Source organism: Taurulus bubalis, assembly GCF_910589615.1.
Source record: "Taurulus bubalis genome assembly, chromosome: 21".
Taxonomy (NCBI): Eukaryota; Metazoa; Chordata; class Actinopteri; order Perciformes; family Cottidae; genus Taurulus; species Taurulus bubalis.
In genome coordinates this window covers 3412768-3433608 of record NC_136609.1, presented here as the reverse complement: position 1 = coordinate 3433608, position 20841 = coordinate 3412768, and the positions used below count along the sequence as shown (strand labels likewise).

At 43.3% G+C, this 20841-nt stretch overlaps 1 protein-coding gene across 1 annotated transcript; it reads right to left on the bottom strand.

Moving 5' to 3' along the window:
* Positions 1 to 5121: 5121 nt before the first annotated feature.
* LOC306753070 (uncharacterized protein) lies at positions 5122 to 8495 on the bottom strand. Its single transcript, XM_079236904.1, has 5 exons — positions 8482 to 8495; positions 7899 to 8181; positions 6082 to 6348; positions 5847 to 5993; positions 5122 to 5612 (listed from the first exon to the last, which is right to left on the bottom strand). Exons 1-5 carry the CDS (start codon positions 8482 to 8484, stop codon positions 5446 to 5448), a joined length of 867 nt encoding a protein of 288 aa, XP_079093030.1. The 5' UTR covers positions 8485 to 8495; the 3' UTR covers positions 5122 to 5445.
* Between the last annotated feature and the right edge of the window lie 12346 nt (positions 8496 to 20841).

The following is a 20841-nucleotide window of genomic DNA, read 5'->3' as shown; positions in this document are numbered from 1 at the left end:
TTCTGGTCACATGACATCTATTGCTTCTGTCCATCTGGGGAGGGGGATCCTCCTCTATTGCTCTCCTGAAGGGTTCTTCCTGTTTTCCCTGTGAAATGGTTTTTACTATCTTTATTTGGGGAGTTTTTCCTGATCTGATGTGAGGTCCCGGGACAGGATGTTATTTGTACAGATTGCACATTTTAATTTGTGATTTTGGGCTATATAAAATAAACTGAATTGAATTGAATATTCACACACTCCTCAATGCTGCGTTCACAACACACTTTACTTGCGTGAGTTTACACATCGGACTATTTGTGATAGTTTGCTTCATTCCCAACCTTTTTTTTGTTATGTTCAAAAAGGCTGAAGTTATAACATTATTATGTGTGTTGTATTACCTTGTATCCTTAAGAAGCACTTTGGGGTTTTTAATTGAGTGTGAAAGGGAATATTTCTGTTTGGCATACTGTGATACTATCTCAGGTTCAAACCTAGGTGCCATATTTTCATTAAATCAAATTGAGAAGTTGAAAATGTTCCTCGCTTTGGTTGCGGCTTGTCATTCAGGGTGATGGTGCTGCAGCCAGATCAGTTAAACCACTGCCCCAGACCACATGCATGTTCTTAGAGTTATGTCCTTCTCAACTGTGACAAAAAAGCTTTGAACAAAGTTAATATAATAACGTGTGTTTAATCTTTGACTTTGTTATTTTCATCTGTTTTAAGTTTGATCTTTGATAGAGGTTGGTTTCTTAACCCTAAATTAAATGGATTTATGTCGTAGTAACAGAGACATTTTAATTTTTGGCTCACGGGGTGGGGGGGGTATGATGTGGCTCTTTGCAGTAACACAGTAAAAAATGTGGCTCTTAGTCTCTGACTGGTTGGCCACCCCTGACCTACCCCTGATCTTTCATTTTCAGCGTTAACCTAAGAAGGCATTGCAGTGTTTCAAGAGTGAATAAAGAACAAAATACGCAGTAACAAACTGAGATGAGCGGAAACGGGGCTGATAAGGCTGATAAGATCGTGTGAAAAAAAGAAGTAACACAGGAAGCGGGGGCTTGCTTTTGGCATTTAAATGTATTAGAATCTCACCGTTTTCCTGAGTGTTTGCATCCACTCACTGGACAGCTCATGGCGTCCTTCCAAAATAAGCTCCTTCTAAGGAGCTGTTAGCTGTTCTGTGTCTTGACACTAGCGTCCACATGACACCACAGCGATATGTTAATGTCAGGACACATTCCTCATTCCAGTATAAATGAGCCTTAAACCTCCATATCTAACACATGTCTGCTTGTAATCGGCTCCAAAGCACTTAAATATAAACGTGGTTATTAGATGAAGTTTGTAGCACGTAGCTAGCTAAGCCCTCTGTGTCTTCACCGACCTGTCACAGTAATTAGCCTAACGCTAACCTATAACTAAACATGACCTTAGCTAACCGTTGGTAAAGTAAGCTAATGATAGCTAACGTTCAACACAGAAACCTATACTCTTCGTTACATCGAGGATGTTAAAGAAAAGTAAACACTCTCAACTATTAGATAGCTAAGGTAACTTACTCCTGACGTCCAAGAGTAAGTTACTCTTACTGCAGAAAACCAAGCCTCAAAGTCAAATGTAGCTAAGCTAACGCCAGTTAACGTTAGCTCAACCGTTAGCAGAGAGGTTAACCTAACGCTACCGCCACATGATGTAGAACATTTAAGGTGTCACTAACGTTGACCATTCAAGAAATCTTTTACTCTCTGACTGTAATACATTATGTTGGTATTCTTACCGCAAGAAGAGATGTCCTGTTCCCAGGAGCTGTCTCTCTCTCTCTCTTTCTCTCTGTCTGTCTCTCTTTCTCTGTCTGACTGTCTCTCTCTCTCTCTCTCTCTCTCTCTCTCTCTCTCTCTCTCTCTCTCTTTTCTCTCTGTCTGTCTGTCTCTCTTTCTCTCTTGTTGCAGAAAGACATGTTTTTTCCTCTTAGATTATAGTGCAGTTTTCAACAGCCCTCCTCCCAAAGCAGGCTTCTGACACCAACAATTACACAAATATAACAAGTAAATACATGCTTAATACAACTAGGTTGCACATTAACCACGAACATCAAATATCAGAGGAAATAAACAGCATTAAATACATCTGTGTCAATAACATAGATAATTAACGAAGACACAGGTAAATATAATTAAATCTGCGCTTTAAATACACTTATACTGCCATCTACTGGCACTTATGCTGTGCTATACCTGGGTGGTAACTGAAGAGATCTCCATGATGGCTGCTTAATAAGAATAAACTAACTGTCTTTTTATTTTTCAATCGTGATTCTGTATTGATTCATGAACAACACATGCTCACTCTTAAACACATGATGTATACAACGAGGATGGATAAATCTATCTCGCGAGAACCGTTTAATGAAACGTTACAATAAATCTCGCGAGATTTAAGGCGAAAATTCGAAACGAAAGCCAAGGAAGTCTAATGACGCCATGAATAAACGTGGCTTTGATGAATCTTTCAGAATATTTCCTATAAGAGCCGCGAGAGCGATTCTACAAATATGATTCACATTTGAGAAAATTAACTCCAGAGACCAACGTTCATTACAATAATGTTTAATTTGATTAAGACCATATTTGGTCGTAACAACAGGGACGCCGGTCCTCATGACCACCCGGAACCTCGAGTAAACGATTCTGCGGGTCCTCGAGACCACCCGGAACCTCGAGTAAACGAGGCTGCGGGTCCTCGAGACCACCCGGAACCTCGAGTAAACGAGGCTGCGGGTCCTCGAGACCACCCGGAACCTCGAGGAAACGAGGCTGCGGGTCCTCGAGACCACCCGGAACCCAAACCGGGAGTCCGTCGTACACGACGAAGCTGGGAGGAGGAGGAGGATGACGAGGATGACGAGGAAACACGACCAATCAAACGGCAGCGGACACTCAGATTCTTCCCATGGCCGCGCCCACACTCCATCGACGAGTCACCGACATTGACAGATGGTTCAAACTGTCAAATAATCGGTGATCTCCGCAAGGAGAAGGTGAATCTCTTTGCGAGACTCCTGCAGGCAGAGAAGCAGCTGCTGAGCGAGAGAGCTCGCCATCGTCGCAAGGAGGAGGCCTTAGAGTCTAAATGCAAGTCTCTAGAAGATCAGAGGCTTCAGGCTGAGAACCTGATGTTAAATCAACGGGTCCTGGATCTCAGCCAGGCGAATGAGAAGCTCGTTGGGACCAATGGGGCCATGGCCCAAAAAATCAAGGTCATGGAAGATAATGTCGCTGTGTGCTTTGAGGTCATTCACGGTGAGTTCCAGTCCAGGCTAATGGAGTTAAGCAAGGCCAATCTGAACCTCATCAAGACCAAAAAGGACATGGCGGCAAAAATCCAGGCCATGGAAAACAATGGCGACAAGTACTTTACAGATATTCAGGCTGAGTTCAATGAACAGGTCCAGACTCCCAGCCTGACCGCCGTGGCCACCTCAACCCCAACGGCAACGTCGTGGGCACCCTATGTCACCGCGCCGCCGGCGTCACCCTCCTCCACCCCCCTCCCCTCGGGCTACGATAGCGACGATAGCTCTGAAGCTCAAGGAAAGAAACAAAAGCGCCAAGGGTCTAAGAATGGTCCCTTTATTTCAGAAGTAGACGATGCGTATGAAAGGACGTGGTTGTGGGCTCACACGGCCTCCGCAGCATCACAGAGGGGTGAGGGGGCACCCTCCTCCTCGCCCCCTGATGACACCGACGTGGTCACCCCAGAGTCGTGTGCACCCTCCTCGTCCGCCCCCTTGCTCCCCAGCGAAGTCGTGTACGACTTTAGGGATCGAGAAAGGAAACGCCTACAACTCTACGGGCCAGGGCGGCCGACGTACGAGACTCCTTCCTTTCTTTCCCAAACAGAGGGTGCGTCAGGGTTGTCGAATCCAGAGGCCTTGGCGTGGCTGCAGGGGGCACCCTCCTCCTCCTCCTCCTCCTCCTCCTCCTCTTCGCCCCCTGATGACACCGCCGTGGTCACCCCAGAGTCGTGTGCACCCTCCACCCCTCCCCTACCCGGGGGCACCCTTTTCCGAGGGCAGCCCCTACCCCTAGAAAGAGGTGATCCCTCTCTAGGGGTGGGGCGAGGGCACCCTCCTCCTCCTCTCCCCCCCCAACCCTAGAGAGAGGTGATCCCTCTCTTGGGGTGGTGCAAGGTGGGCACCCGACCCTCACCCTTAGAGATAGGTGATCCCTCTCTTGGGGTGGGGTGAGGTGGGCACCCTTGTCCTCCCCCCTGACCCTGACCCCCACCCTTAGAGAGGGGTGATCCCTCGAATAACCTTGAATAACCCTGCAGTTGAGGAGGTTAGCACACTTTGTGATGTCCTGCTGTTTACTAAATACATATTACTTACAATAAGACCTGTGTTTTGAATATGAAATACTCTCCACCTTCGGGGTGAATGTGCCTCTAATGGTAGAACAGAGTGTAGAGCGGTTGATACTAGCATGCCTTCTAACTCGTCCCTCCGTGTGTTTTAAACAAATTGGGTTTTTCTCCTTTGCATGCTCATGTTTTTTCTGTCGCAAATTATTAGAACAAACGACAGACCTAAAACAAGAAAGATAAACACGTTTAAACAAAACATCATAAATGTCGCCCAAAAATCCTGATCAGAGCCCCTTTAGAAATGATTGTGAGTGCGTTGCGTCCATCCAGGTGAAGTGTGTGGTTCTCTGCTCTGTAAGCAGAAATACATGTATCGTGAGGTTCTAGTTCAAATCCCAGAGGTTCTCAAAAAGATATCAGATATTTCAGGCTGAATTTAGTGGAAAAATATTTCAAAATAATGTGCAAAGTGTTTAGATTAAGTTGATTTGATATGTCATAACATAACTGTCAAACTCTGGGATTGCATGGAATACTTCTGTTGATTTATTTCATTAAAGACAATGCAGTAGTTCATAAACAAAACGTTTAATTTAGTTCTATTGCGGTGTTCAGAATTTGTATTTGTAATAATAATAATGGATCTGCATCTAAAGGGTGTACGACGAGTAATGAAGATCAAGAGAGAGAGGAAGAAAAAAAAACAACTTTAAATCATTTTTTCCCTCTCTGTCCCGGGGTTCCAGAGAAATAAACGAGTTTAAACGAGAATAAAAGAGTTTTTATTAAAAAATGCAGCTGCACAAACATTGAACAATCTCCTCATTATTATTATTTTACAGCTCAAAGTACATGCAGACTCAAAGAAGGCAGAGGGGGTGATTCTGCAGTTTCGGGTTAGAAACCAGATGTCGTATTAACAATGAGAACCAACGATTGTTCTGTTGTGGTGCACGCTTTCACAGTCCCTTTACAGCACGGGCACACATCCTGCAATACTGTGTATCGACCCGCTCTGGCCTCAATACAGAAATTCAGTATTTCATTTCCACGTCACAATAAAATAAGTCCCCCCGAGCGGCGGCCCCGTCACAGCAAAGGGAGCTCGGGGGCCTTCAGGAGTTCCTGTCCCAGCCGGGACTCTCGCAGGGCGAACAGCGTGATGCCCGAGCTGTAGGCGGCCGGGATCCTGACGTGTGCCGACTTGGGTCGATCGGGTCCCTGCTCCTCTTCAAGGGCCATCTGCCTCACTTGACCTGATGGGCAGGACAAATTGGGATTAGAACACTTTTAAAAAAGTGATGAAAAGTCTGCATACCGTAAAATTGGGGTTATAAGCCGCTACTTTCTTCCTCAACTTTGACCCGTGCGGCTTAAATAGCGGCGCGTCTAATTTGTAGATCTTTCCGATTCTAAATTTAGCAACAGTTGCAGAGACATACGGTACAAAATTCACGTGGAATATTCCCAAATCCCCTTCACGAGGTTACCCTCGATATCCAGGGCTTTCCACCGCGGGTCGGACTCTGACAAACTGGACAGACAGCAATCTGGCGTCAGTCTCTGCAGGACATCTTCTCGCCGAACCAGCAACACCGACTCACTGCAGAGCCTCTGGTGCACCTCTTCCACGCCTTCTGAAGAGTTAAAAAATAAGTATATATGCGTCATACATTCTGTATGAACGTCCGGGGAGAGGATTCTCCTGGGAAAGTCCTTACTCACCAACATCTAAAGGGTTGGTCATGAAAACAGCATCGCGTGCCACACCGAATATCAGCTGATGGTGCCAGGCGTCCGGCACCTCCTCCCCGTCGGACACGGCTAGCTGCATGTTCATGGTCGCCACCGGAACGGCGCCCTTTCGGATCCAGCGTGCGAGCCAGGGGACCAGCCCGACCCGCCGCCGAGGGTGAAGGTGGAAGAAGCGTCCCGCGACCTTCCCCTCGCTGGCCTCCTGCGCTCCTTGGATGAGCTGCGAGTGAGTCGCACCTAAAACAAGTGATAACACACGTTGACTTTCATCCCCTGTAGGATCATCATAGAAATACGGCTCCTGCATTAGATTTTTACTTGTGATTAAAAGTCTGTTTATTTTCCATTCGGTGTAACGAAGCTAAAAAAAAATAAGTCAATTACCGTTGCTCCTCCGAGGGACATAAAACTCTTTGTCTAATTCGAGAGGGTACTTTTGAATCTGCCTGCTTGGCAGTGCAGCCAGCTGTCACGCTGGCAGGAAGCCGCACATTACGGGTTCAAGACATTACAGAGCCCCATTCAGCCGGGGAGTTATCGTCTCCGCGGCGCCGGTGACACCTGAAACGTCTGGTGAGCCCGGCGGAGAGGTGGCGCCTATGCAAAGTCATGCTTTATGTATTCATATTTCATCACCTAAAAATGCCGCGGGGGCAGTGCTGAGCTCAAGTGTTTGAAGCGTAATATCTGCCAATTTAGCAAAGTTTAGTCCACTTGAGTCGAACGGATCTAATAAATCCTTTTAAGTGTTTCTGTCCAAACTTATTGGATCCAACAATCAAAAAGATATGCAATAAAACTGGTTCATCTTCCTCTTAAAAAACTATGGCTTTTTTCTTTTTTGGCATTCACACACACACACAGGTGCCCGTTACGTTACCCTGCTGGTGTTTATGATTTAATTTTCTTTCCGCATAAAAGCTAATAATTCAGTGGTGCATTTATTTCCGTGGAAGGCAGAATAAAATGTGCATTTGATCTGCGTCGACGTTATATTTTATACACAGATATACTGTAAGCTTGATGGGAGGAAAAGTACTCCTTTACTGAAGTAAAAGTAGCAGTAACACACTGTGAAAACTATACTTTTCAGAACATTTGACTTAAAGTATCAAAAGTAAAAGTCAGTTGACTTAAAGTATCAAAAGTAAAAGTCAGTGTCTTACAAATATATATATATATATATATATTTATGTTTTTTGACCAAAATAAAATTGGGTATAGAGATGTAACCTCTTTCATGAAATAAATTACATGTTTTTTTTGCGTAATCAATTAGACCTAAGATAAATATGCTCTGGAATAGAGAGACTTTTAAATGCATCATTATTATTTTGGACAAGTTGTTAAGAAGGACACAGTTCAGTCCAGGGCCCTTCAAAGAATAGGTATTTGGGAATTATGAAATCTGCTTCAAATAAACATCACATGGCATATTGTTGTGTTTTTTTCTAGCACTGTGAGTAACTGTCAATGTATTTCTTCATAAATAATGTATTCGGCTGAAGAAGTTGGAGAATATTCTCAACACGTCTTCTTTTTGGGTCTGAAGAATAATAGTAAACTGAAATGTAACTTAAGCTGCCGTAGTGGAGTGAAACTGTTGCATAACATGGAAATACTCAAGTACAAGTACCTTGATTATGTACTTAGGCGCAGTACTTGAGTAAATGTCCACCGCTGCAACAGAGATGGGGCCATGCACCGGGGCCATGCACCGGGGCCATGCACCGGGGCCATGCACCGGGGCCATGCACCGGGGCCATGCACCGGGGCCCAACATTTACCGGCTTGGCTCCGGGAGAGCAGGTAGTCGGGCAGCGGGGACTCGGCCCTCCTCAGGCGGGTCCGGACGCAGCGGTCCGCCTCCTCCGAGGCCACGTCCACGCCGAGGGCCTTCAGCACGTCCACCACGGCGGTGGCCCCGCAGGCCGACGCTCCTATCTGCAGGGTCTGCCTCTCCACGGCCTCCTGGATGGACCACAGCATGGCTTCATCCACTCCTGCCTCCTCATCTTCCTCCTCCTCCTCCTCCTCCTCACCACCTCCATGGACCTGCTCACACACTGCCTGGAAAGAGGGGGTTTGAGGTGAGCTTCAAACTCCACACACCTGTCTGCAATAATCTGTGCACCAATACACGTTTCAGGTCATAAACATTGCGTATGAGGTAAATGCCCCCACTTCAATAGTTCAAAACAGTTACTCTAGCCTCTCTGAATTCAGAAATATTGCCAATAATAATCCTGCTCAGTGAGATTTACGCTCCCAAACTATCTATTTGTTGGTTTAATTTGAGTAACAAGTCACGTGCGTGTTTGTCTTTACGGTTATGACGCATTTACAGTTGTAATAAATCATTTTATTTACCATCTCCCGGACAAGCAGCTAGCAAACCGCGACGCTGCACACAAACAAGCACTGCGCAAGCTCAGACGTCACGTGATCGTGCTTCAGCGGTTTCTGGTGCCGGTTTGTCAGAGAAGCAGAGTGGCGACCAGCGACCCCTGCTGGTCACGAAGAAGAAGAAGAAGAAGAAGAAGAAGAAGAAGAAGAAGAAGAAGAAGAAGAAGAAGAAGAAGAAGAAGAAGAAGAAGAAGAAGAAGAAGAAGAAGAAGAAGAAGAAGAAGAAGAAGAAGAAGAAGAAGAAGAAGAAGAAGAAGAAGAAGAAGTATATACAGTATTTCAATATAAAATACATATAGAATACATTTCAACTGTCAAGATTAAGTATATTGTTAGTTTGATGAAAGTTGTATATCAGAAATCTATTGTTACGGTTATGGTTATTTATTGTACAAGGGAGAAGTTGGTGTGAGGTTAAAATATAAATAGTAATAAATAAATAATATGATTTATGTATTTCTAAAGTATTAGAGTAAACCTTCACATATGTAGGTGTGTTTATTGACTTTTATAGTTTGGTTTTCGGGCTTAAATGTGAAGAATACACCCACCTTTTACATATTTTCTAGTTAAATACCTACTATCAATCATAGTATCTATTATGATTTCAATTTATTTTACAAATACTAACATGAATCTGCTTTCAGTTTTCTCCCTTGAGTACCGTTACACCAAACTGTCCCCAAAAAGGTGAGTAATGGAAGCACAGGACTCCTAATCTAACTGTCCTGTGACAGTTCCCCATCAGGCCAGCAGGTGGCAGTATTGCTGCACCGGAGCGCAGCATATGAGGCAACACATCATGTATACAGTATGTATGTATGGCCACTTCCTCCTGTGTGTGTGTGTGTGTGTGTGTGTGTGTGTGTGTGTGTGTGTGTGTGTGTGTGTGTGTGTGTGTGTGGTTGTGTGGTTCTCCTGAAACATGAAAGGCTCTTCAAGAAAGGCAGAAATTAGATATTTTAATTGAATATTTTCTTCTTTTATTCTTCTTCTTTTTCCCATTTTTTTTTTTTACAAATGTGTACATTTGTAGCAAATTCGATAAAGTTAAGTCAAACAAAATGTTTATTCATCGAGCCATAATACATTCAAATTTGGGCCAGAATGGTTGAGTGCGGCAAAAATGAAATACAACAGACTACTGAGCTTCAAATCATGCAAACAGGACCTTCACAGGACAACAATTATCACCCAATTACAATCGACATAAATTGTGCAAATATTGGCACTGCCTCCGAGAACACAAGGAGGCCAAATTAGTCAAGTCACTGCATAATGCCACCTGGTGGTGGGACATGGATGTAAGAAGCTTGTTATGCTCTTGACCACCTTTGCTTTGATCTCTCTCCCTGTACCGTTATCTGTGTAGGATCCAGGATCAGTTGTCAGCGCGTGTAAATCATGAACTTGGTATTCGTCTCGCCTCCACTTTCTCCTGGTTTTTGCTCAGCTGCAGCGATGGCCGCTGGAAGCAGTGAAAGCGGAGTGTGATTAAAACCGACTGGGCTCCCCGAACGTGATCCGGCAGCCGATATGAAGCACGTCAAAGGGGAGATGAGGTAGGAGGAGGGGGGGGGGGGTCTTCACACGTCTGGGATGAGAGATGGAAGCAGAGAGGCTGTCTCGCTTTCTCACAGGCAGCCTTCACCTCGACATCACCATTTGCTTTTTCGCAGGCTGAAGCGCTCCGGTGGGAATCGTCTGACTATGAAGTCATCACGCAATACTTGTCAACAAATACACAGATCGATACTTCCTCTGAGAAAAGGTATATGAATAATGTGATTACTGTGGGCGTCGCTTTCTGTCGCAAGACCGAGACAAAGCTGTCTGCAGAGTGCCGCTAAGCACATCCAAGAGTGAGGGAAGACCGGCTCCGAATCAATGCCACAATTACCACAACACAAACAAAGAGACTGGGGGAGAGGACCGATTGAACTGTTGTGACAGTTAAAGGGAGTCTGAGCTGCAGTTCAGGAGACAGTGTGCTTATTTTTAACAGTAAATCCTCAAAATCAAAAAAAAAAATCAAAAAAGTGTGTTGAGTTAATCAGTGAAAATGTGCAGTTTAAAGTGCCTTGTGTATTTTTATTTTTTTTGAGAGCAGCTTGCATCTCTGAATATAAAAGCCCACATCTATTGACAATCATCACGACATTCATATTTAATGATGCGTTTGTTTTTCGACTCAAGTCGAGAACAAGTCGCTCGTTTAGTTCACCAAACGTCTCCACTTCCTGTTGCACGCATGTTCCCGGCTACATACTTTTTTTTTCTTCTCCAATATCCGAACGTCTATTCAAGTAAACAGCTGGAGGCCGTTTGAGATTGTTTTCTTCTCCCATTACACGGGGTCCACATTCATTATGTTTCGCTGTCCTCTGTTCAAAACCTGTCATTGGCGGCAATAGCTTCTCGGGAGCCTCCAGGTTATGACGAGCCGCTGTGAGTTATTCATAAAGATATACCTGGTGCTCCCGAGACGTGAATAAACAATCAAAAGAGGAGGTCTTGTTGTGTGAAAACGGCGTCTGAGTTGATCCTGTGATCTTTACCTCTCTGCCACTTAGCAGATATGAGGGGGAGAAGAAAAATAAGGGAGAAAATAGTGAATCTGTCAGCTGGTTACCGGCCCGTAGTCGTCCTCTTGGAATAATAAAAGAGGCAGAGTCTATTTAAACACTATCTCAGTGACCTCTTGGCGTACAGCAGCTGTGCGGGGATCTACAGGATTAAACCGGCGCCTCTCAGGTAAGCTGATTCATAATAAATAGCAGCGACGCTGTGAAAATACCCATAACGGTGCATTAGCATTGAAATGAGGGGAGGGTTTTGTCAGAAGGTAGTTTCTGGGTCACGGAGACAAACATCCGGAGGGACTTCAGCACACACTTTGTCCGTCTCCGTCCCCGGCTCTGAACGCCCACAGCAGAGGCGCTGGATGGCGGCCATTTTATTTTTTGTGGACAGAATTCACCTGCACCTTCACACTAATTGCTCCGACTTTTCTTCACATCAAACTGACTACAAAGCCCCACAGGGGGTGTGAGATTATATTCTTGAATAAATGAATGAATGAATATATACTTTATTAATCCCCAAGGGGAATTTTCTTTGTCGTCATCAGTAGCGCCTTACAATTGATGTTGGCCTTCCAGTTCAGTCGGCTGTCGATGGCAACACCCAGGTATCTACTCCTCCACTGTGTCCACGTCCTCTCCCAGAACACTTAGAGGTCTAGGAGCTGTCGTCTTCCTCCTGAAGTCCACCACCATCTCTCTGGTCTTGGCCACGTTCAGAAGCAGGTGATTCTCACCGGCCCACTTCACAAAGTCACTCACCACTGCCCTGTACTCCTCCTCCCGTCCATCCCTAAGCATGTCTTGCTGTTAATTTAACCCTTTTTATATTTATATATGTATATATATATAGGCCCTGACAGCAGGCACCTCTCATTTGCTGCTGTAAAAGTTATCCGTATTTCAAAAGACGAGTGCTTAAATAATGAGAAAGAACGTTTCGTCATCGCAAGTACAGCGTTTTTGTGTGTGTCTTTTGTCAAAAAACTGTGCTCCGAGACGGAAGTCACATAAGAGCCAAATCATTATCCGGCGGTAATTAAAATTATAGAGGAAACATAGCAGGATCTGAGACATAGTTATATACCTGCCAAGCTCACATGTCAAAAACTGATTTTTTAATGGTTTATTCAAAACTCCATCAATGGTCTGTTCTGTCAAGTGATTACCGCACAGCACATATTGTTCTTTCATCGCGGCGAAAAGCTTTCCTGCCTCTTTATGTTCTTTTATTCGGAATCCTATCACACTGTTCAGTCAGCCTCTTTGCAGCGAAATGCTAAATCTAATTGAATCACTCAAGGTCGATAATGCCCTCAGACATTTAGCGCAGTTCAATTACCGTAAATTGCGGGTTGTAAGGCGCACCCTTTTATTAGCCGCATCTACTAAAAAAAAAAAAAAAAAGTCGTTTTTAATCATAAACAAGCCGCGGCGGTTTATAAGCCGCTGTTGCTGCTACGGCTACCGCTGAGTTGCTAGCTAACGCTCACTAGCTAACGCTCGCTAGCTAACGCTCGCTAGCTAACGCTCGCTAGCTAACGCTCGCTAGCTAACGCTCGCTAGCTAGCATTGCTCTGCAACTGCTGCTAAATTTAGAATCAGAAAAATCCACAAATTAGCCGCACCGATATTTAGATATCAAAGTTGGCTTATAACCCAAATTTTACGGTATATGCATTTCTGTTGACCCAGAACGATTCATGAGGAATAAGCGATTTGTGTCTCAAAAACACTGAAACTAGACTTGTAGCAGCTGCACGGCGAGTTTCATGAATACAAATCAAATTGCCCGCCACTTTCAATTACGTCTTCAAGACGTTTTTTATTACCGTCAAAGACAGTTATGTATCACACATAGTCCGTGAAGGGAAGCAGCGCGAGGTCATTATTAATGAATGCCTCCTGTAGCTGAGACAAAGCTGCTGTTCAGGTGTTTAAATGTTTTATTTCCCATCACCGCGTCAAATCCGGATCAGATTCAGCTCCCACTTTGCCCGACAACAGAACAAACACCCGGCGGAGCTCGCTGTGAGATGCTATACATCACCACCTAAGTGCACAAACAAACTGTCCTTGGCAGATAATGTTCCATACTGTAAGCTTGAGCCGGTGCATTTTCCTTTTTCTGAGAGACATTCGTCAGGCTTCTCTGACACCGGGACGATTTCTGCTCCTCGCTCGTATATCACGGCTCAAAAGGTGATGAGTTCTTTTCTGAAGTTGTCAAGCCAAAAATAGCTGCCTTGACGGTCTAAATCACACGTATGACATTCACAAAGCCGGGAGAAAACTTTCCATCTGCTAACTTCGAAGCCCTCACACACACACTGATATGGCAGATGTGACTGAAAGGTGCTCTTTAGGTTCAGACGCCGGCATCGGGCAGCCTGGCATTAGCTCATGATGCCCACTGTGGGAGCTGTCACTACAGCTGAGCGTCTCCGCTGCAGAATGCCGTTTCCCCTGCTTCGTTTCTTTCAAGAGCGATGTGGGAGTTTGGCAAAGAGAGCAACAGACGAAGGCAGCAGTACAGGAGTGGGAAAGTGCCTCTTAGGTGCTTCATTCTGCAGTGAAGTCATCGGATTGGACCGGGTATGAACGGGTAAACTTTGGGAAAACAGAACCGGATGTCAAACTGAGGCGGACAATCCCGTAGTTTGTTTGAGTTTGCAGACAGGTATTGGAGGAAAAGGTCTCTTTTGTTGTTTAACGGCGGTCTGCAAACTGCTTTTAGGTGCATTCCCGCCAGCTACTGGGGGGTGGGCTAAAGGTCACAACATGATGTCACACAAATTGTCCATTTAAGTGACACATGCAGCCTAAGGCTGAAAAATCACAGCCCTGATTGCTTGTATGCCGTAACAACCCATGTTGAGGTCCTTCAGTGGCTGTGAGAATTACTGTCACGCCTCACTCTCTCTCACACAAGTATATATATATATATATATATATATATATATATATATATATATATATATATATATATATATATATATATATACATATATATATATATATATATATATATATATATATATATATATATATATAAAATAATACGGATAGATCAAATCATGCATTCTGATTGGTTGAGAGTGAGTCACGGGGTGTACCCCAGATAGCAAACTGACTCCGTTCCGGATCCGCCCAGGAGGTATCATAGGCTCCGGAACGGATCCGCAAAATGGGTCCGGATCGGAGGCTAGATGCACAGCGGGACGGATCCGGAACGGATGCACGTCGAAGATCCGGACCAGATCAGGTACAGATCCGGCCAGATCCGGAACATCTACGGGTCAAAGGTCCGGCCCGTATCCGCTCATATTCCATTTGGACCCGTTCATAAAGCGGCTCATTTGGCCCGGATCCTCCATTACTCAAAATAACTACAGAAAAATCTCATAGCTAACCAACATATATTTAAAATGCATCAATGGAAAAAAGAAATGCAACCATAAATGATATCAAAAACAGTTTTTTATTAAAGGACAAACAATTATTTTTCGACGTGTACAGTTATCAACTAATAATGATTATGAGACAACTAGTTTCATGTTTTATGTACAGATATTACCCTTATAGAACAATTTGTACCTAATATAACCTAATAGAACTTAATAGAACCCAGTGGACATGGTTACATGGTTAACAGCAATCGCTATTGGAGAACCAACAAGTCTCTGTGTAACTGGTTAAAGATTATTATTCCATTCACAACAGTAAAAAAAAACAAGATTGGCGTCTGCAACTCGAAGAGCAGCAAGAATTAGCTGAAAATAACATGGGGTTTAGTTTAAACTTCACACGATTAATTTTCAGCCCAAAAATGTGCATATCTTTCATTCTGAAAATATACAACCTGACTGCACATACACATTAGGTTTGTTCAGTGGGGGGATATTTCCAGCACGCCGGAGTCTTTGACACCATCTGGCTGAAGGACTTTTTCCCAGTCACCCCTTTCCAATTGATGGTCTTCCCAACGTCGTCGCTGAACATGCGGGCGAGGATGTTCCATGTCACCGTTTTGTATCATGTCCAATGGTTGCCAGGGAGGAAATCTAAAATGGATCAAAATAGTACTATTAATATCTGATACTTTACAGAATGTTTTCGAAAACGAAAGTGTTAATGACAACAATAGTTCAAATAAAAGATACCTTTTAATCAGATTTGCTTGAGATGCTTAAAACAAAAAAACTCACCACACTCTTCTTTAGCTGAAAGTTGGAGGGATCTTTGAAAAGGTCCACTTCCTCCACTGAGGTGAACGAACCGGGTCTCCAGTCACTTCGACTTCTTGGCCAGTTGAGTGTTGCTTACTGGCGAGATTGTCAACTTTGACCATCAATTGGTCAAGCTGCTGCTTCATGTCATGATAAGCTCATCATATGAACTTGAGCAGCTGTTAAAAAACATTAGAATAAGGTTAAAAAACAATTTGGACAACCGATTTCACTTAAAATATGGAAACATCAAGTTTTATACAATTCCAGTAATGCAATGCTAATAATCATATTCGCTTGGATTCAATGTGGCAGTGTGTATTGTAATATACGTGGTATACAATTAACAATTGTTAACGTTTTAAAAAGTGAAATGATTAAATGTTCAATTTGAATCCCATAGCTGTTATTGCTCACCACAACAGGCAACGGTGTCTGATCCACAGCTTCCCCCTTGCCCAGTTGGGCTGTACCCCTGGTTTGTAGGGGTTTGCTGTCCTGCTGGTGATGGCGTCTGTGGAAGAGGGGGAGGAGGGGCAACAGTTGGAGGGGCACCTTTGCTGCTCGTCGTTTGACCTCTGGATCTTTTTTTTTGAGGATTTTCCTCACTATCGTCATCCGAGTCCCCATAGAAATGGCTATAAAGGGGGTTAGAAAAATACCCATTCGTCATACTAACACTAAATGACACATGTATTTTTATTTTTTTTATTAAAAAGGTAAAAAACTATTTAGTTCATTTGAGCTATTGACAGATACAGTGTTAAAATATACTATTCTCAGAATATGTCGACTGCACTTCTTTGTACAAAAAAAAAACTACAGCAACCTGAAAAATATAAGCACCAACATTTTTAGGTCAACTAACAACTAACATTCAATCTAGGGCTGCAACTAACGATTATTTTTGATTAATCCATGAATCGGATAGAAAAATCAAAAAAGCATTAATTTCATTCACATTATCTGATCAATATCTGGGCCTCTTATGACCACGACGTCACGTTATTGGCTAAGCCCAACTCCGTGATTAGATTCATTCTACTTTGAGTAAAAAACAACAACAACCTTCATCAGATCCTCCGGTTTAACGTTAATGAGTGACAGCGTGAACTGAACCAGACCGGGGGGTTACGGCATGTTTCATCACGTTACGGTTGTTTACAAGCAAGACTGAACTGTAACGGAACTTTAACGCCAACACAACCCAAACACGTTAGCTAACGTGATAGCAAGCTGACTAGCTTCCATTCAAAACAAGTTTGAGGGAAATGAAGACGCTGCAGACATCTTAACGCTGATTGGTCAAGACTCGACAGTGTCCTGCTTCATTCTCCACAGCTGGTCAAAAAGCTGAGACACACCTTTATTGCTCCATGACATAAATTAAAGCTTGTGCAACGTGACGCTGAATCGTCATCACTGACGTCCTGCCGACTGAAAGCAGCTGCATCAGACGCAGTATATATACGTATACACATATATATATATATATATATATATATATATATATATATATATATAGACTTGTGCAATATAAATACACCTGCAGCTATTCTGCTTGTACTTCAGTGAGAGGCGGCATCCGCCTGTTGTCCGCAGTTAATCCGCGGTCTGAAGGTGCGCGATCCGGAGGTGCGCCGTATCCGGTGCACATGGCCAAACTGAGTCTGACATCAGGGCGGATCTGCCGACCTGAAGGCGGATCCGCCCCGGAGTCGACTGCTATCTGGGACTTTATTCAGCCATAAAGTACTGTACAGCCTGTTTTATTTATTTTTAGAGCGTTCCATATCAGTGCGCACTTAAAATAACAGGTAGATTGAAATTGCGCGACCGTTAGTTGTCATTTCAAGCTTGACAGTCACCAAACATGTTTTGTGTAAACTTTGATATTTTGGGGGGAATGACTTTTGATGAGAATGTCAGCGGTGAATAATGTATTTGTGGTCCCTGTTCCTGCTGTACAGTCAAACGTTGATACGGCTCACAATCAGGAGAGCAGAGCAGATAACGCTCTGAGAGAGACTAGTTAGTGGGGAGCGAGTGCATAAAACTGGAAACTAAGATGAGGAATGAAAAGGGTTGGATCACAAAATCGTAATAATTTCCAGTGAGAGATAATTACGTCGGTAATTTCCCGACGAGAGGCAAGTTCTCTAAACATAATGGAGAAAAATGATAGAGAAAAGACGGACAGAAGCAGCGAGAGCACTTCTTTACATGTGTCATCCTCCACCCTGCTTTCAACCAGCAGGCAGTCAGTTTTATAGTCCCTATGTGTATGGCAAATGCCGCTGCATGTCGGGCCTAACAACACCCTTGAACAGTACATTATTGGCGATACAGTACTGCCTCTCGTACCTTATTGCTTAAATATATATAAATATATATATATATATATATATATATATATATATATATAAATATATATATAAAAAACAATATATATATATATATATATTAATGGATATAAATATATAGATAAATATATATATATATATTTATATATACATATCTATATATAAATACATATATAAATAAATACATATATATAAATACAAATAGATATTTACATAAATAAATATACATAAAAAAATACATAAAATAATATATATGTGAATATATATAAATAAACAAGTATATATGAATAAATATAAATAAATACATATTTAAATATATGTATACAATTATTTATATACACACAACACCTTATCATCTAACTCTGCAAGAAAGCAAATAAAAGAATGTGTTAAAATGTTGAACTAGTCCTGCATCCGTAGCGGAGCCAGATCCTATTGAGGTATCTAATTTTTTGGAGGCAATGACAAACTGACTTGAAGGATTTGTGGCTGAAGCTACATGTCCTTCTCCCCCTTTGGCCCAGCAAACCTCCTTTATTTATTCTCCAAGAAAGCAGCAATGACAAGGATATTTGCTGTTCAAGGCTGATAAACTCTAAGGACCTTCTTATATAACCACAATATGAATATGAAACAACTGGGAGTGGAGGACCAAAGGCATGTAAATTACAGATATCTTAAAAGAGAATACGCCGTACGGAGACTTTCTGCATGTTGAATCCTCTCTGCTTGCCACTCACCCTTTTGGTAAACATGAAGGCTCGTCCTTAGATCTATTTCTCATCACGGCCTCCCTTCTGACGGAATTGAGGAGCGCTCCATGTGCCGGAGTGATTGGACCTCAAAAGGGACAGACTCTCTATATGTTTATTTGTATGTGTTTGTGTGTGTGTGTGACAGATGAAGGAGGAGAGCGAGAGCGTTTGCGTTGAGGGCCCATCTCCCGATCCAGAACCAATTTCTATACAAATGCTCCGACCTGATTTGAGGAGCCACCATTGTTTTTTTCAGCCGGGGTTAGCTTAAGGTGTCCGACCGCGCCGACACATAAAGCACCGGACTGACAAACCCGGCCGCGTGATGCACGTTAGCGCGGCGGCGTTTTGCGCCCGCGGGGGCGATGCTTCACGGCCGCGACAAACAGCTGTAGGGGAGAATCAGGAGGAGGGAAAGAAATAGTATGGAGCATTTTGAGCGAACTGAATTTACGCTTCGGCGCTGCATCGAGCATGAAAGCGGAAGCTAGAGGAGCTCCGGGATTAAAAACCATGTGTGCCGCTACCGCTAGCTAACGGTTGTTAGCCGTGATGGTTAGCCGCCGCTGCTGCCGCTACTACTGCTGTTGTGGCCCATGAAAAAATAACTATGGAGCATTTTGAGCTGAATTTACGTTCCAGGGCATGAAAGCGGAAGCGAGAGGAGCTCTGGGATTTTCAAAAGAATATATAAATAGACTGTTCAGGATTTGCTCGGAGATTTGCAGCCTCGCATCTTTTCATTCACTCGCCCGTCTTTCACACACTCATGCCCACACACACACACAGGGAACTTTGTGTGATGACCTCTATTTCACTTATGTGTTCCTGGATTAGCTCTGACCCTGAAGGGAGCGTAAGCAATCTCGCCTGCAGCACCAGGCAATGCCCTGCCCTGCATGTGGCTGTGTGTGTGTGTGTGTGTGTGTGTGTGTGTGTGTGTGTGTGTTCCAGATTCAAACGGAGGCTATACCTCCATCCTTTGTGTGTTAGGGCCATATCACACCTTCAATAAGATCTTACTTATCACTATGCAAACATGCACCGAAGGAAAGTTTTGAACTCGTGCCATCGCGGCGAGCGAGAGGAGCCAATTCCTCCGGTTAATTACGTCTCAGATGGTCTCGCTGACACACGGCGCTGTAGATCAGCGGCACTCAAAGGCCCGTTCAGGGGCCACTTGCAGCCCATAAAAGACTTCTGAGTGGCCCTTGAACATTTTCCAGCACGGAACATATTCTTGTGCTGGGCGGCTGAACTACCTCTGCGTTTCACGCAGACGACAGGATCCATAATAATGTTTAATAACTTCATCCAGTGTTTTTATTACCAGTCTTGAGACGGCGCTCCCAAGAGAGGAATATTAAGTCGTAATCCGCTGCGTTATTACTCAAATGCTGATTGTTATAACACATCTTCAAAAGGGATGTTCATTTTTAAGCGACTGAAATCTGACAATAAAAATATCAAACGAGCTGAGAGGAGCCGCAGAGTCGACATATTTGATCGATCGTTTGTGTTCAAATATTGAATAAGACACACACCCAAGTAAGAGAACATCAAGTCAACATTTGATTTGACTGACAGGTCATTTCACCGCAGAATTGCTGCAGTAAAGCGCCAAAGCTGTCACGAAAAATATAAACAAACCAACAGCAACAACAAACCTCATCTTCAGTATGATCCATACAATCAGATCAAGCTCCAGTCATATGTGTGCGAGTGATAAATTATAGGCCTTCATTTCCGCCTCGCTGATAAGGATCAAAGGAAGGAAGGAATGCAAATGGTTAAAGTCATAATGTGTGCGGTGTTGGATGAGCAGATTAATAAACATGTGACAAATAACCAAGGAGCATTAGAGCATAAACATAAAGCGTGAAACATACTCTGACACTCTGAATAGAACCCTGACTTGCCCGTGAAAGGTAGATTGGATTAATTAAAAGAGACGATTATAGAGGATGAGACGCACATTAAAGGGTGACACAATAAACTTTCTAAATTTATTAAAGGAATAAATAGTTAGGATTCAACTGCTGTTAACTAATAGATATGAAAAATACATTTAGATATTCAGTTTTTTGAATTGTTTTCTGATTAAATCAAACATGAGGCATTGGACGGCTAACGTTTGGTGAGTTTAGGAGACAAGATAGTAAAATAAACACCTAAAAGTGTATTTTTCTTTCTGCTGGTCTGAACGGAGACGCGTTCCGGAAGCTAAAAAATCGTTGAAAAACGTGAGAAAAGCCACTATGAGAAAAAAATAATTAAAAAAACGTTGAGGACAAATTCCATGAGTGAAGATCATGTGATGTAATTGAAAGCCCCGGGTGAGATTGCACTTTAGACGAGACACTAGATACAAAGCATATCTCTTAAACACAAGAGG

Bases quoted from the DNA above. Each gene is read 5' to 3' on its own strand.
- LOC306753070 (XM_079236904.1), bottom strand. The intron at 6,349-7,898 runs GTAAATGTTGGG...CACTTGTTTTAG, and splicing joins GCTCTCCCGGAGCCAAGCCG to GTGCGACTCACTCGCAGCTC. The intron at 5,613-5,846 runs GTAACCTCGTGA...CCTGCCCATCAG, and splicing joins GAAAGCCCTGGATATCGAGG to GTCAAGTGAGGCAGATGGCC.